The following is a 15038-nucleotide window of genomic DNA, read 5'->3' as shown; positions in this document are numbered from 1 at the left end:
TCCTCTTTTGCTGTGGTACCAGACTACGGATCTCATATCTCTGACCGGTAGCACCCTGATTTGACAAACTGAGAATTAATTCTTGAAAAATGAGTAATTTATGCTCCAAAAATCTAGCTGAGTCGTTTTTTATTTTTAAGAGAAAGCACCCTGTTTTACACTCCGATTTAGGTTGCTCAACTCGCACAGTTCAACAAACCAGTCAAGCGCCGGAATGACTCACCAGCCCCCCAGTCCATCCAGGCAACGCTCCTTGCGCTCACCGCCCCGCTCGCGGGTAGATGAGCCCAACCGCGACCTCTTAGCAAAGCGCCTGACGACTGTGAGCGAATTGCAGCGCGAAATGCTTGACCGATGGAACAAAAAATCTACGGGACCGGTGTCCAAGGCGATCCCGGTCCCGTTACACGCTGGCGAGACGTTGCAGCAGTACACGCGAGCGTTTGAGAGTTGGCTTCTAACGAAGAACGAGACGTTTGCATCGTTGCGTTATGATATCTGTCGAGAGCGCGGGTTCTGGTTCTCCTTCGCTCATAAACGAGCGGGTGCATGCGGGAACAAGGCCTCGCTGCAGCGCGATATGGACGGACTGTCATCGTTCTATGGGCCACAGTCAGGCAACAGCAATAAACGCATGCGTTATAGTGAATCCTCAAGCTACGACAGAGAGAAATCCTTTGCACAAAGATCAGAGTGGTCGTACAGCTCAAGTACACGTGAGTGGGGTATGAAACCCGCACGAATCCGACGAAGTCACGCGACAACGAGTTGCATCAAGTTACCAAAGAAGGTAAACACTCGTCACGGCATGAATCAGTGCGCTCTTGTCAAACTACAAGTGAGAAGGCCGTAGAAAAGCGTAGTAACGAATTACAGGCACATCGGATGGTTTCTCCTGAGCAATTTTTGAATGTCCTTGCTTCCGGTAAGAATACTTCAATATCGCTATTAAAATCGGAGAATTCGATGCCCGCAAAGTCATCCACGCGACAAGATGACGTTCAACATCGACATGGCGATCAAACTTCGCCAAATACCTCATGCACAAAATCTGTAACAGAGATCGACACGATTGAAGCTCGAAAAAGCGATGATATCAATTCTTTCTTGCCCAAAGTGCAATTTGGGACCAATAGCTCGCTGAAATCACCAGCGCATCGTTCATTAGACGGTAAATATGAAAAAATTGAACCTGCTCCCTTGATATCAAGCGCCGATCGATCAGAAAAAATAATAAACGCCGATACAACACGCACGGAGCAAAGCTCAGAATTTCAAGCATATTTCGACAGTCCCCCTGCCTGGGCTGCACAACTTATCAAGCAAGTACAGGATCTCCAGAACATGGTAGATCAACTACAACACGAAATCAAGACCCTTCGCGGTTCTCACAAAGCTAAACCTCCTCTTGAACAATCTTGCCCAAGTACCGAAAAACCAGAAAACATGGACACTGACAATTCGGTTGCTATTAAATCGAGTGTGGTGCTCGTGGACAGCAGACTATCATCATCACCAAGAACACGTTCGGTTGATGTTAAAAACGAAGTTATCATGGATGAAGAGCTCACAACAGAGACGAAGGACTCAACTGCTATTGAGATTCTACAACGAATGCTCTTTCCTAATGCTGATGATACTTGCTTCATCGTGAAAGATGATCCTGAGAAGCGGAGACTGATAGCGGAATATGACTATATCAACACTCAGATCATTGCAAATCAGACAGCAATTGACGATGCCCTTGAATACGTGAAGACCATTAAAGACGTCGATGAAGCTAGCGCTGCAGAACACCACAGCCAGATTATGGAGCTCGTTGTCTCGGTTAACCAGGAAAAGAAGAAACGAGCTTCCGCGTTGTCTGCCTTAATCGTCTATAGCTGGTCTGGGCGTCGGGAAGCATTGCTTTCGATTCTGGCTGAAGAATCTATTGTGTCACAGAATGGATCGGTAAAGCATGAGAAATGGGAGGCGCTTTCGTCTCGAATTAAAGAAAATGATGCCGAGTTGAAGCAATTGGAAACGCAGGTGAATGATCAAGTTCAGGCAGTGAGAGCTTCGTTCATGGAGTCGGACTCGGCTCGACATTTGATACTGCTGCGAGGATTATCGGATAAGCTAACGACGGAGAGAACAGCTCTGGAAGGAGAGCAGCAACAACTTCTGGCAACTTTTTTGCGATGCGATGAGGAGATCCAAAAGATGGTCAAAAAGTTATTGGAGAAGAGTAAGCGACCGTAGAAGACTTGCTTGATATAAACGCACACCTTTCACGCTCGCGTCCACAACCAGACCAGGCTACGTGAAAGCAATCAAGAACGTTGGTGAATTATGGCGCTAAGTGCCGATAAGAAGAGAAAACGCTAATTTATTCAATAGTGTTTGTAAAAGGAGGTATTCCTACGATAAAAAAAAATCGGTTATCGATAGAAAAACAAACGAAGAATTGACAATGTCATTGCCGTGTCAAAACTGATGGAAAGCAACAGATTTTTGGGATCAAGGTGATGTAATGGTATGGCTTTATTACAAATCGTCATCATTAAGTTAACGCGAGCCAGTGTGTTGGTCTCTCCCAAATTGGAGGTGGTTCCTCTAAAACACCGTCTCGACACCCGCGCCAGCGCCAGCATGACTCTCAGTGGAGAAGGCCTACTGTTAAAACGTGTTTTGTCAGTGGAGGCCTTCCGTCAAGAACGATTCGAGCGCTCGCGCGGTCCCCCCACTCACTCGCAGTCCAAAGCGATCCCCATGCCGCTCTACCCCGGAGAGTCTCAGCAGCAATACAATCACAAGTTCAAGCAATGGCTGATAAAGAAACATTTGCGTTTGGAATCAATACAAAGCGACCCGAAGCGCGAACGCAAGCTGTGGCTCACCTTCGCCTTCCAGCGATTAAATCCATCCTCAACAGGGGGTCAGCGGGTGCAAAAGCGCAGCATTGACGAGGAGTACGAGGCGTTTTACCAACGCTCTGCCTCTCAAAGCATTAAACGCTTAAGACGTGACAGATCTATGGACAGTGACAGAAGTGCAAATAGAGGGAAACCTCCTGCTCGTATTGAAGCGAGAAGAGAGCACTATTCGACAATTTCAAGCCGAGACGATGAGCAAATGCCGTGTCTATCACATACAAGACCAAACGATAGACGTGATGAAATCCTGAGCTCTAGTCAAATGCCACCACGTTCACAGAGATCAATTTCGCCAGCATCCCAGTCATCAACTGATAAACCATTTCAACCAAGAAGTCGAGCAGAAATTTTGGCACCTCGTGTTGTGTCCGTGGATGCGTATCTGAGGGAAATGAAGGGGCCGAAGCTGAATCGACGCTCAAATGGGAAGCTAGTTAAGATCCCAGTGCCATTATTTCCAGGAGAAACAATGGATGATTACGAGCACGAATTTGGACGTTGGCTTCACCATCGTCAGACTTCGGTGTTATCTCTGCGATATAAACCGCTTAAAGAGCGTGTATACCGCCATCAATTCGCATATCAGCGGGCTTTAAAGAGGACAAATTCTTCCAAGCATCCGCAGTTAGAGGCTCGCTCACAGTCAACAATATCCAAAGCGAAGGATAATGTTCATGACGCAAACGAACCGCCTGGCTCCCGTGACGAAGCCAAACAACACTTATCGAAAAGTTTACCACCTAAAAACTTGCTACTACCTAAAAATCCCCAAGAGGATAAGGCTGTTGAACGCACGTCGCATCATTCCCGGGCTAGAACAAATAAAGCTGATCAAGCGCAATGTGCAAGCAGAATCAGTGACACAAACACTCCCAAAGTGGCTACGCAAAGTCCAAACACAAGCTCTCAAAAGGCTGTACCAGTAACCCAGAAGACCGAAACAAAAGAGTCAAAACGACAAAAGGAAGACGCAGCAAATGCGCAGCATCCAACATTAGATACTTCAAATGAAGACACGGCTACTATACAACTTCTTAAATCGAATGGAGCGCCAGATACGCTCAAGTCAGATGGACCAAGCAAAGAAAAGCTGCCAAGCTGGGCATCGCAGTTAATAGGCAAAGTGCAGAAACTCGAAGCCAAAGTGACGCAGCTACAACGACAAGTTGACTCCTGCCCTTGTTGTCAAGGAATATCTTCCAGTGCAACAGCTAACCCAGCGCCCAAACTTGGGTCTGTAGAACCTTCACAAGAATCAATTGCCAAAAACTCAACCTCTTTGAGTAATGGAACAGAGACCAAGAGCAAGGTTTTTCAAGCGAAGAGTGATATGTTAAACGGAAGCAGCGCTGAAATTTTACATGATGTGTCGGCACTTTCGAACGAGAACAAGAATGGTGATGGAAAGAAAGAGAATGTTGTTGATAAACAGCCGACTTGTGAGGAAATTTATCGTGAAGCTACGCGTATCCTAGCACGCGCCGTACAAATTCGAGTCCATGAAGACTCCAAGAAGCGCCAGCTAACGGAAGCATATGACCATCTGAACGAGCAGATTTCGATGAATGAAACTGCTATCGACGACGCTCTCGACTACATAAAGGCTATCAAAGACGTGGATGAGGCCATTGCAACGGAGCAACACAGTCAAGTCATGGAGCTGGTTGTCTCGATCAACAAGGAGAAGGAGAAGCGTGCTAGTGCTTTGGCCGCCTTGATTGTCTACAAATTTACAGCTACGAAAGATATTCTGGTGTCGCTGTTGGAAGAAGAACCTTCAGGAGAGGGAAGAAATAAGGTTAATCATGACGAGTTAAGGGCTATTTCCTTACAAATCGAGCAAAAAGTCAGCGTCTTGGAGACACTGGAGATGCATCTGAACGAGCAACTTCAGTGGGTCACTGGGTTACCACCTGACGTGTCAGAAGCGGACAAAGCTCTCCGTTTCAAAGCACTCCGAAAAATGTCGAAGAGGTTGATGAAGGAGCAAGAAACTAAAGAGCAACTCGAGCACAAACGTAACGAAGTTATGAAGAGCTTTTTGCAAGAAGACAAGGGGATCCGGAAGTTGGTGGAGGAGGAATTGGCGAAAAGTAGAACAGTGGAGCTGAGACGGACTGCAGAGATGTTGTGAATTCTGAAGATGTGGTGTATTTGAAGCTTTCGGCAAAAGCCTATTGCCGCAGACGTATGGAACACCACAACAGAGCTCAAAGTGTGTTCTTCGTAGGCGAGGCCATGAGGGAGTACGCGTACAAATCCAGGCCTGCGGGCTGACGGAAAAAGAGAATTTGATTTGGGCACATACAATACCGATCCTGTTATTCAAAAAAAAAAAAATTGAAAGAACGAAACAAGGGGAAGAGGCAAGGAGAAGTGTGCACCAATCTACAGGAAGAAATGACAAGACTATGGACGTTCCGCACCTTTCACCAGCAATTCTATATTTTGCCGGTACAGTTGAACCTTATCTTTCCCACCATTTAGTAATGGACTCATCAGCGATGAATTATGCTATCTCAAGCGCTCCAACTTTTTAAAATACCACATGAAGTAATTGGTTGTGACGTGTTAGTTTAGTGAGGGTGCAGCATGCCAGTGACAAGAGTTTGCTATCGATACTGTGGCGCGCAAGCATTCTAAGCAAAGAGCAGAAAAGGGAAGCATTGCTTTGCTTGCCAGACCAGCGACAGCCTAAGTATCTTTGAAGTATGTAAGCAGTGGTTACTACCACAACGAACATGTATGAGCTGATCCATTTTGATTGTGTGCCACAGTTTTGCCCAAATGATTTCTGCACATCCATCACTAAAGGCTTTTCTGCCCGACCAAACCACCAGAATCATTCGCTACACGTAACAGCATAGCTTAGAATTCCTTCGAAAGGTTTCCTCAGTGCACCGCTACATGCACTTGTAGCCATGGCACATAATATGCCCTATATTATGCGCCTTATCAGCGCACCGAAGTTTGATCCGCATCTTTCGATGGTCTTTCCACAAGGTATCCTGCTTCAATCGAAAAGTTGAAGGTTATCTAGACATTCGTATGTAAGTCATGTTCACGATCCAATCTCAATTCATCGCATGTTTCAGCAATTCTGCCTAGCCGAATCCAAAGGATTGGGGACTGCGTCATGCTTTTCGTTTTCTAATCCGCCGACCCGGTGGTCCAGACATTTCACTTTCCAGTTTTCATCGCGTCGACCATGGTGTCTGTCATCGCTCTCGCCGCGCTTGCTGTCTCTTCCGTTGCCGCTGGGTCCGTTGATACCAGCCAGAACGCTCAAGTCTCCATTGATTCGCTTCCGGTTGGCGAGTTCTACCGTCCTTCGAGTGATGAGGTCACTGGTTACGCCGACTCGACCTCACCCGTCCCGTTCCGCCGATCTCCGTGTCCTGGTCTGAATTCGCTCGCTAACCACGGTCACATCCCGCGCAGTGGCAAGAATATCACCCACGAGAACCTGGGCGCGGCTCTCATGTCCGTATTCAACTTCGACAAGAATTTGACGCAGATTTTACTGAACCAGGTGCCTGCCACCTTCTCGCTTGACATTATTTCACGTCACAACGTGCTTGAGCACGATGCGTCCCTTGTGCACAATGACGAGTACTTTGGCGGTGACCCGATCAACATCAACGAGACGATGGTGGAGGATCTGCTGAACCGCTCGCTGGATGGTAAAACCCTCGGCGTGACTGAAGTCGGAGAGACCCGTAGGGATCGTCTGGCTGAATGTCGTGCCAACAACCCGGAGTGCGTCTTCGGTTCCAACCAGACTACATTCTCGTACCTCGAGGCTGCAGTGTTCATCGTCGGCTGCGGTGGCAATGTCAACGAGTCAGTCACAGTGGAAGCTGCGCATTCGTTCGTCTGGGATGAACGTATTCCGGACAACTACGTGGCATCGGCGGAGCCTGTTGCTTTCAGCTACATGCAATCCGTGATGGCAAAGCTGCTGAAGTTTGCTTAAGAAAATGGAGAAGTTGACCATAGACCAAGTGAAAAAAAAGCAAGAAATAAAAAAAACTGAAACAGGAAAAAAAAAAAAAAACGAAAAATTGATAAATGCCTAGATATTTCTACATTTTCTTAGTGGTCTCATCTAGTTTCGCTTTCGTAAGTAAATGGATACGGGGGCTAGTTCGTATCATACACATGAAAATATCATCACGCTGTCGCTCTAAATATTGCTTCGCAGTTCTCTCGACCGCATATTTCGCATCGACGCCGTGCGAGGATTCTCTTGTGTTGATAGTGGAGAGTATTTTGATTTTTTCGCCCAATTGGCTCGTAATTTCAGCACACTCTTCGTGAAACGCTTTTTGAGCACTCGGCTTGCTCTTCACTGTCATAGTTTCAAGCAAAAGACGGAACTCATCCTTGCGGTTGTTCCATTGTTGAGCAATTACTGCTGCAACTGCCTCGTCCCGCTTGCTCTTCTCGATGTCGATGTAAACGCGTAATTCGTCAAGTTGACTATGCACCTCCGAGCTGCTAGTTTGGGCATCTCGAGGCGTTTCCTTCAAGTAGGCAACCGAATCCTCGAGAGCTCTTTCGTTTGTTATTATTTGGTAGTTCAGGCGATTGTACTTTTCTATCAACTTGATAGCAACCGAATCGTTCGCCGCCGGGGAATCCAAGTCAACTCCATCAACATTGTTCACACTTGACGTACATGTAGAGACCACTAAAGGTTCTTTGTTGGTTTTCGTCAATGTACGCCTGGGTTGATCATTTCGAGAATGCAACGAGGCTTGGTCGGATTGCTTTTTCGTTGTATCTCCACACGCCACATCAGATTTTACCTTTATGTTGGATTCAGCTGATGCTGGAGGAAGTTTCGTTGTGGCTGGTTTGGTGGTTTGATCAGGTCTGACTAACTTCCGTAAGCTGGTCACTTCGTCGTTGAGATACTCTAGTCGATTCATCATATTGCAAGTCCACTTCCTAACACACTGGCGACAACAGCAGCCATCGGTTAGAATATTGCCACCATGAACTTGAACAGGCTTTCGTTCTTGAGACGAGATCGCGGAAGTAGTAGTAGCGTTAATCGGCTTGCTTGGAAGTGAATCTGGCGAAGAGCTACTCTTGGAAATCTGTGCAGCTAACGTGGTAAATGGTTCACTGCACATCCGCTTGTTAGATTCTCTCATGGGGGACATCTCTCTCTTATCTTCAGCGATTCGCTTTCGCTTAATCAACGAGTTCGATGCAGAAATTGTTGACTTAGAGTCGCGAGAAACCGCGGGTCGAGTTGCCGGTGGCTTCTGCTTAGGTTGGCGTTGATTCTCCTTTACCACCGACAGATACTCATCAAGTGATATCTTGGATCGTATTGCCTTGTCGGATTTGGAGAGCTTTGCAGTTTTGGAGCCTTGGTCGAGTTGCTCAGGTCCAGAGTTGACACGCAGCTTAGGCTGGCTAAGGTCTAGTGAGGAGGTCACAGGCTTGAGGAGCTTAGTAACATTGTTGCTTCTCTTCAATTGCAGCGGCCTTTTAAGGCCAACAGTTTGTCTGGCTTCGCAAGGAACAGCTTTTGCAATGTGATAGCGAAGCCCTGCAGCACTTGAGAACGTTTTCTCACACCTCCTGCAGCGGTGAAAAATGCTCGTTACCTTCACATCCCTCTTGGCATTGCGCACTCCTTTCTGGTCGCACAGAAACACTTTGTTCTGATGGTTCTGAAGGGCAAGCGAGGTGGCCAGGACTTTGCCGCATCTGGTGCAGGTTCTGTCACTCTTCTTGTCTGCTACTCGAAGTAGTGTCGTTTTCTTGGCAACTTTAGCTGAGTCGAGTGCAAATGGCAAGTTGCTATCGGTTGAGAGTAGAAGTACCTCCATCGCTTTGGTTCTTCGGTGTCCGTTTTCGAATGAGTTTTGGGTTCTTTGGTTGTGTCCTTCGCGGTCGGTTATCAAGTGAGACAATGCTGGCCAGTGAGCGGAAAAAATAAAACTGGTGAAAACGCAACAGCTCTTTTTGCAAAGTCCTTACCACCACCGGCTGTGAGTTCCACCAACTTGCAGGATTGGAGCACAACCAACACACACGGTGGTCTATGATAAGTCACGTATCTGATACCAGGCCAATGCGTGAAGACCGGGGGGTATGGCGGCAATTGGGTAACATGAGTTAGTGCAATAATTACAACTGAGGTACATGTAACAAGATGCCGCTAAATTATTAACATTTATGGTATATTTGAACTTCAAATTAGATGTTGCTTCAAATTGAAGCGTTCGGTTTCGAGAAACATGGAAATTTTATTGATAAGGAGGCCGCCAAGACTGAAGGACGACAAGTTCCAACTGCTTTAAAGCCAGATGTACCTACTTCAAAAGCATTCTTGGAAATGAAGCTACTTTTGCGACAGGATTAGCTTACTATCTAAACACAGCGGGTGCACACATGCAGTCCTGTGCATATGGGCACCCGCTCTGTTTTAACGTGTTGCAGAGTACGACATCAAGATCGCCTGACGCACGACAAACGCTTCAAAAGAATCCGTTTTTACTTGTTTTACTCACATTTCAAGCTTTCGTTCCGAAAAAAAAGTGACGGCAAAAATGACAGCGCTGTACTAAATCGCTCGTCATTGCTTCACATTGAAGATCTTGAATACCGAAAATCTAATAGTTTCACGAACAAGTTCAGTTGATTCAATTAATTCAATTAGCAATTCAATTTGGTAAAAAAAAAAAAACTAAACAAGTGTCTCCTACTAGTTTGCCGCCTTCATAACATTTTTGGCTGGGAGTTGGCTCCTGGTGCGCTGACATCCCCGCATCAACAGACATGGGTTTGCCGAGCGCGTTATTTACTGGTGATCTCTTTTATCACGAGCGCTTGGATCTGCCGGCTTGACTTCATGAGTCTCGTGAAGATCTTCTGGCGCTCAGTCTCCAGCGATGCTTTCGAGGCCTGTTCCAATCGAATTTTATTCGATAGTTCATGTGCTTCCCTCTCCCCCAAAGCACCATCGCTCTCCTTCGTATTCATGGGCAACGAACTAAGTGACCGGAGTTGCTTCTGCAATCGTGCCAGCTCTTTGTCTTTTTCTGCGAGTTTCGCAGCAATACCTGCACATTTTTCATGCAAATCCTCTTGCTCGTTGGATACACCTGATGTTGCTATCTTTTGAAGCTCTTCCTTATTCTCTGCCAGTTTCTTAGCATGAGTGTGTATGATTATCGCAACAACGGCGGCGTCCCGCCCATCTTTCTGCCTCTTAATGGCGTCTCGAAGCTCATAAATTTGGCTTCGCAACTTCACCAAGTTCGCCTTGTCTTCATCTATTGCCAACTCCATATCTGTGACCATTTTTTCCTCCTCTTTTTGCTTCGCTAACACATCGTCGTTAAGTTGATTGTACGCATTGATCAAGAGCCTCAGTTCTGGTGCTAACTTCGATTCGAGTTCATCACCGGGTTCTGTGGTCGGTTCATCCAAATCCTCCGCGGTTGGTGGACTGTCGCGATTCGTATCACTGTCGGTGGGCGTAATTTCCACGCTCCTCGATTGATTTTCCGGTGTATTTTCAGCTGATCCGTTGTTCTCTTTTTCTTCAGACTGGGTGGCATTTGAACCAGTTTTTGCTTCCATATCGACATCTTCCGTTAGATCTATCAGAGATGATTCAAAATCGTCATAACGCGAAGAGCGTCTGCCATTGAATGTACCTCTCGGACGTGGCAGACCAATTCGAGATACGACACTTTCGAGTTGTTTTAAACGTCTGTTTAAATCATCCCATTTGCGGTCACAATTTTTGCAACAGACTTCACTGTTGAGGCTTTTGTCTCTGTATCCAATGAAGCTCTTAGATACCTGACGACGTACATCATAAAACCTCGATGAGCCCACCGTTGCAGTAGCTGGAGCAGAGGTGCTGCAGCTCTGGGGTTCACTTTGATACGATGAGATTCTTTCAGGACTGCGAGGACGAGCTGACGAGTACTGGTCTCGCTCCTGGATACCTCGTTTACGGTACCGTTCGGGAGATCTGGAGCGTGAGCGTTGTCGAGGATATGCAGAAGATGATTTAGGCCGTGGTTGTCCATATTTCATCTGCACACGCCATTGGGCATACCCACAGCGATAGTTTCGCTCTTGAATGACGTTGTCTCGGAGCGATGATAGAGTGACGTTCCTCTGGGCCAACCAGAACTCAAATTTCTGTTGGTAATCTCCAGTGTTTTCACTGGAAGCTAAGGGAACTGGAATGGGCATGACTCTATTTCCTGAAGTTTTGGACCATGGGGACTTGGGGTCCTGCAACAGTCGATGATATGTCTCCAAAGACATAACCTTTTCTGCTAACAGTTTGCGACGACGGTTTTCTGGTATTTCGCGTGTGTAATTGGCTGGAGGTGACCGAGATCTCGGTCGACGTGGTGACATTTCACCTCTCGGCGGTGGCGACGTGGATCTGTTTCGGTAACGGGAAGGTGAGCGCCAATGCCGAGGCGACTGCGATCTGGCTGAGTATCGTCCAGCAACAGCCGGGGATGGAGATTGACGATAACGAACTGGAGAGGGAGATCTCCATCGTGGCGGAGAGCGCGACCTCCAAGCGGAAGGAGATCGACCTCTGGAGGTTTGCCGAGCGTAGCGACGATCGGCCATCGCGTATCCTGCAAGCTTTAGAACAGTTTGAGGTCTCGATTAAGTGCGATTTCGCTAATGTTACACTGGCAAATAAGAGACAAAACACGGCAATTCTCTTTTTATCAGATAGATTTTTCTTACTATGAACCTGCAACAGTCAATGCCTGTCCGCCACTATTGACTCTGCGTTTTAGCTCTCCCACGTTGCGTTCAAGTTGATCCATGCGATCTGTCAGTGTTTTGGCCCAGTTGCGCATGCAGTTATTGCAACAGCATCCGTCCTGGTTCATGACGTCGCCATCGTGCTCTTCAGAGTCGTGAGCTGGGTTCGACTCGGAGCCAGAGACCTCAGCTTCTGGCTCAGCCGGTGTCGTATCAGATTCAGCCACTGCAGCATCAGTTCCCGCCGAGGCATTCTCAACGACATTCACTCTGGAAGTTGCAACCGCAGGATCTGCAAGTAACATTTGACTTGAAGCATTTGCCGAAGAATTTGCCGTCGCTGTTGTCGTAGAGGTGACAGTGTTCGATGTGGTTTGGCTTTGACAAGTTGTCAGTATTGGCGCTTGAGATGCCATTGATACTGCTGGTGCTGCGGGAGGCGTTAACGAAAACCTTGCTGGCTTCTCAACGGGGCTTAGCACTGAAGCAAACGTGGTCGTTGTTGGTATACGCAGTCGTTGCAACAGCGGGTGTGATGTTTCTTGACTGGTCCGCGTTGCAGAACTAGTCTCCACTGGCTTTCCAACCTTATTGGTACCCACGTTGCGGGTCTCTGATGAAAGTGTTGTCGGCTTAGCAACAGCACTTGACACTGAAGTTCGCTGCAGCGGCTGTGCTGCTGCTTGACTGGTCCCTGTTCTCGAACTATCCGATGGCTTCCCCGCTTGGTTACTACTAGCGTTACGAGACCTTTCTGTTGTACTTTGAGCGCGGGACGGCGAAGGGTTCGTCGTTGAAGCTGCAGCTGAGGATGGTACTGTTGGCTGTTCGAGTTTGATCCTTGGCTCCTCTGCAGTCGTTGCGCTTGTTGGTTGTGTCCGAGCACGAATAGTCTCTGGAATTAACTCAAGGGATGTCGAGAAGTGAACGGATCTGGGTGACGACGTCGTAGTCGTCGTTCTTGTCGAAGCAGCACTAGCTACTGATGCTGAACTCGTTCTCGCTGTCATAGGAACACTATTGGAAGACGTAATGGCTGTAGGAGCCGAATTTGTTCTTGCTGCCATACGAACACCTTTCGACGGTGGAATGGTCTTTGGAGCTGGAGCTCTCGCTGTCGTGGCTTGCACCGACGGTGCATTCATTGTAGGCGTCGAACTCGCTCTTGCTGCCATGGAAACTCGTACCGACGGCGCACTGGCAGGTGACGTCGAACTGGAAGGTATCGTCGAACTAGACATTCTTATTGAAAACGTATTTGCTCTTGGCTCCACGCTTGACCGAGATGAGGATTGATTCGATTCCACCGGAATTGGCTCTGTCTTCACTTCCGGTTCAGCAGGAGAGCGACTAGACGAGGCATCTGGTGTCGTGTGTGTACGAGCCCGTTGTTTCTCTTCTGTCCGTGTGCGCTTGTTACTCGGCTGGCCATTTCTGACTGGAGTTTGACGCTCATTTTCGTCTGCTGGTCTTTTAGATGAACGCCTACGCCCTGAGGCGTCTTGATCGTGCGCTCTTTGAGCTCCAGCAACTGTCGAAGCCTGCGGCCTGGTGGTGTTGACTCTAAGGTAAGCAAACGCCCTTCGGAGTCTCCGTTCTCTGGCTGCATTTTCCTTCAGTGACTCTTTCGTTTCGTTAAACTTCCTTGACCAAGTCCAAAAGCGATGATCGTAAAGCCCCATCGACTCCCCAGGATGCAGCGGCACAGGGATGGCAGTTAGTACAGAGTCCTCAGCTCCAGCACCAGCATTCTGTTCGACCTCTTGTCGGAAAACTTCCAGCTCCACTATTCGCCTTTCCAGCAACTGTCTGCGCGTCTTGTTCATAAGAAGACGGGGGTTTTCAGGTGGGGCGATACGCGGAGGCGGAGATCTCGATCTGCCTCGTTGCTTGGGCGAATAAGAGCGATCTCGTCGAGGTAAGTTAGCCGTCTTGGTAACATTTCCTCTCTGCAACGCGCTGCTACCGTAACCAGCCGGCGCTACCGTGCGTCCTCTCTCCGACCCTTTTTGAATGCTCCTCGTCGATGATCTAGAACGCGACCTAGATCTCGATCCAGATCTGGAACGTGTGCTCATTGGTGCACTGAAATGAGCTGGTTCTCCCGAATCGGACGCTCCTGCTCTCGTATACGCGAACGTGTGCCACAACGAGCGCTCTCTGGCCGGATTATCACGTAGAGACGCTAGCGATATCTTCCGAGAGTCGAGCCACCGCTCAAACTTTTGCGTATACTGAGCCATGGATTCGCCAGGCCAGAGAATGACGGGGATCCTCACCATTGTTTCATGGGGTCTTTTGAGAGAGTCTTCGCGGATAAGTCCGTTGCGAAGTTTGAACATCTCGTCTCGGAATGCATCCACCGAGATCACTCGTCTGGCGAGCAATTGTTTGCGAAGAATATCAATATTCGATCTGCCTTGATCGTCCGATCTGCGTTGCAACAATGGCCTACCACCGCGTTGTGGTGATACAGCTCGGTTAGTAACGTACTCGGGCGATTTTGAACGAGATCGCGTCCAACGCTGAGCATCGCCGCCATATTGACGATCACGGGGTGACGGTCGAGTGTCCTGCCGAGGTCGCTCCACATTCCGCTGTGCCTGCCAGTCGTCATATGCCCGAGAACCTTCAGAGTATCCTCGTGCCAGTTGAGGCCGCTCTCGTGGAATTGTTACTTGTCTGGGTGCAACTAAACGTCCGCTGTCTGCAGGATTTCGTTCGTAGACGTATCTTCTGTCATCTCTTGGAATTGGATGCGGCTGTGCTCCAGTAAAGCGTCTCTTAGGCGGAGGAGATCGCGACAAGGACCTGCGATACCGTGGACCCGACGGTTGTCTCTGCTGCGCGTTGCCGGGCCGCGCTACTCGCGTCTCAGCGAACTGCAGTCGGTAGTTGCGCTCGGTTACGGGGTCTTCACGCATAGAAACAAGCGACAGTCGCTGCGCTGCCAGCCAGCGACAGAATTCGCGCTCATACTGCTGCAGACTCTCGCCTGGCCAGAGGGGCACAGGGATCTCCCTCGGCGAGCGTCGACTCGGCTCGCGTAGCTCTTGCCAATACGCATCAACTGACAGCACGCGCGTGGCGAGAAGCTCGCGGTACGTCATGGGCCTGGCGGGCCCTCGATCTCTTCCGTCCATCGGGTAGTTGCAATGATATAATACCGGTAACCAGTTGCACTTCGACTTTTTCTACCGTTTGAAAAAAGTGTGCTCTCTAATTCTTCGAAACCATTCGATCAATGTACGGTATTGATTGGATCGAATTCCTTTTTCATTTCACTTGATGTTTGTAAGGAATGAAAAACCAATTTGCTGCCATCATTACGGTAAACAAATTCTT

General features: G+C 48.2%; 7 protein-coding genes across 7 annotated transcripts; 4 read left to right on the top strand and 3 right to left on the bottom strand.

Moving 5' to 3' along the window:
• The first annotated feature begins 150 nt into the window (after positions 1–150).
• PPTG_04675 (hypothetical protein) lies at positions 151–1199 on the top strand. Its single transcript, XM_008896936.1, has one exon. The coding sequence runs from the start codon at positions 215–217 to the stop codon at positions 851–853; it is 639 nt and encodes a 212-aa protein (XP_008895184.1). The 5' UTR covers positions 151–214; the 3' UTR covers positions 854–1199.
• Positions 1200–1271: 72 nt separating this feature from the next.
• Positions 1272–2484, top strand: PPTG_04674 (hypothetical protein). Its single transcript, XM_008896935.1, has one exon. The coding sequence runs from the start codon at positions 1345–1347 to the stop codon at positions 2242–2244; it is 900 nt and encodes a 299-aa protein (XP_008895183.1). The 5' UTR covers positions 1272–1344; the 3' UTR covers positions 2245–2484.
• A 70-nt stretch (positions 2485–2554) lies between these two features.
• On the top strand, positions 2555–5517 carry PPTG_04673 (hypothetical protein). Its single transcript, XM_008896934.1, has one exon. It carries the CDS (start codon positions 2635–2637, stop codon positions 5050–5052), a length of 2418 nt encoding a protein of 805 aa, XP_008895182.1. The 5' UTR covers positions 2555–2634; the 3' UTR covers positions 5053–5517.
• A 609-nt stretch (positions 5518–6126) lies between these two features.
• PPTG_04672 (hypothetical protein) lies at positions 6127–6894 on the top strand (the record flags this gene model as incomplete). Its single annotated transcript, XM_008896933.1, has 1 exon — positions 6127–6894. One exon carries the CDS (start codon positions 6127–6129, stop codon positions 6892–6894), a length of 768 nt encoding a protein of 255 aa, XP_008895181.1.
• An 88-nt stretch (positions 6895–6982) lies between these two features.
• Positions 6983–8836, bottom strand: PPTG_21449 (hypothetical protein). The gene has a single exon (XM_008897459.1). It carries the CDS (start codon positions 8765–8767, stop codon positions 7004–7006), a length of 1764 nt encoding a protein of 587 aa, XP_008895707.1. The 5' UTR covers positions 8768–8836; the 3' UTR covers positions 6983–7003.
• A 723-nt stretch (positions 8837–9559) lies between these two features.
• PPTG_04671 (hypothetical protein) lies at positions 9560–11615 on the bottom strand. Its single transcript, XM_008896932.1, has one exon. The coding sequence runs from the start codon at positions 11547–11549 to the stop codon at positions 9738–9740; it is 1812 nt and encodes a 603-aa protein (XP_008895180.1). The 5' UTR covers positions 11550–11615; the 3' UTR covers positions 9560–9737.
• A 1402-nt stretch (positions 11616–13017) lies between these two features.
• Positions 13018–14836, bottom strand: PPTG_04670 (hypothetical protein; the record flags this gene model as incomplete). Its single annotated transcript, XM_008896931.1, has 3 exons — positions 13018–13296; positions 13973–14069; positions 14187–14836. The coding sequence occupies 3 exons, from the start codon at positions 14834–14836 to the stop codon at positions 13018–13020; spliced, it is 1026 nt and encodes a 341-aa protein (XP_008895179.1).
• Between the last annotated feature and the right edge of the window lie 202 nt (positions 14837–15038).

This window comes from Phytophthora parasitica (assembly GCF_000247585.1).
Source record: "Phytophthora parasitica INRA-310 unplaced genomic scaffold supercont2.5, whole genome shotgun sequence".
In the NCBI taxonomy this organism is placed as follows: domain Eukaryota; phylum Oomycota; class Peronosporomycetes; order Peronosporales; family Peronosporaceae; genus Phytophthora; species Phytophthora nicotianae.
Note: the sequence above shows the minus strand (reverse complement) of the source record. Positions and strands in the feature narration are given on the sequence as shown.

Excerpts from the sequence above, each read along its gene's own strand:
- PPTG_04675 (XM_008896936.1), top strand. The coding sequence starts at position 215 with ATGACTCACCAGCCCCCCAGTCCATCCAGGCAACGCTCCTTGCGCTCA.
- PPTG_04674 (XM_008896935.1), top strand. The coding sequence starts at position 1,345 with ATGGTAGATCAACTACAACACGAAATCAAGACCCTTCGCGGTTCTCAC.
- PPTG_04673 (XM_008896934.1), top strand. The coding sequence starts at position 2,635 with ATGACTCTCAGTGGAGAAGGCCTACTGTTAAAACGTGTTTTGTCAGTG.
- PPTG_21449 (XM_008897459.1), bottom strand. The coding sequence starts at position 8,767 with ATGGAGGTACTTCTACTCTCAACCGATAGCAACTTGCCATTTGCACTC.
- PPTG_04671 (XM_008896932.1), bottom strand. The coding sequence starts at position 11,549 with ATGGCCGATCGTCGCTACGCTCGGCAAACCTCCAGAGGTCGATCTCCT.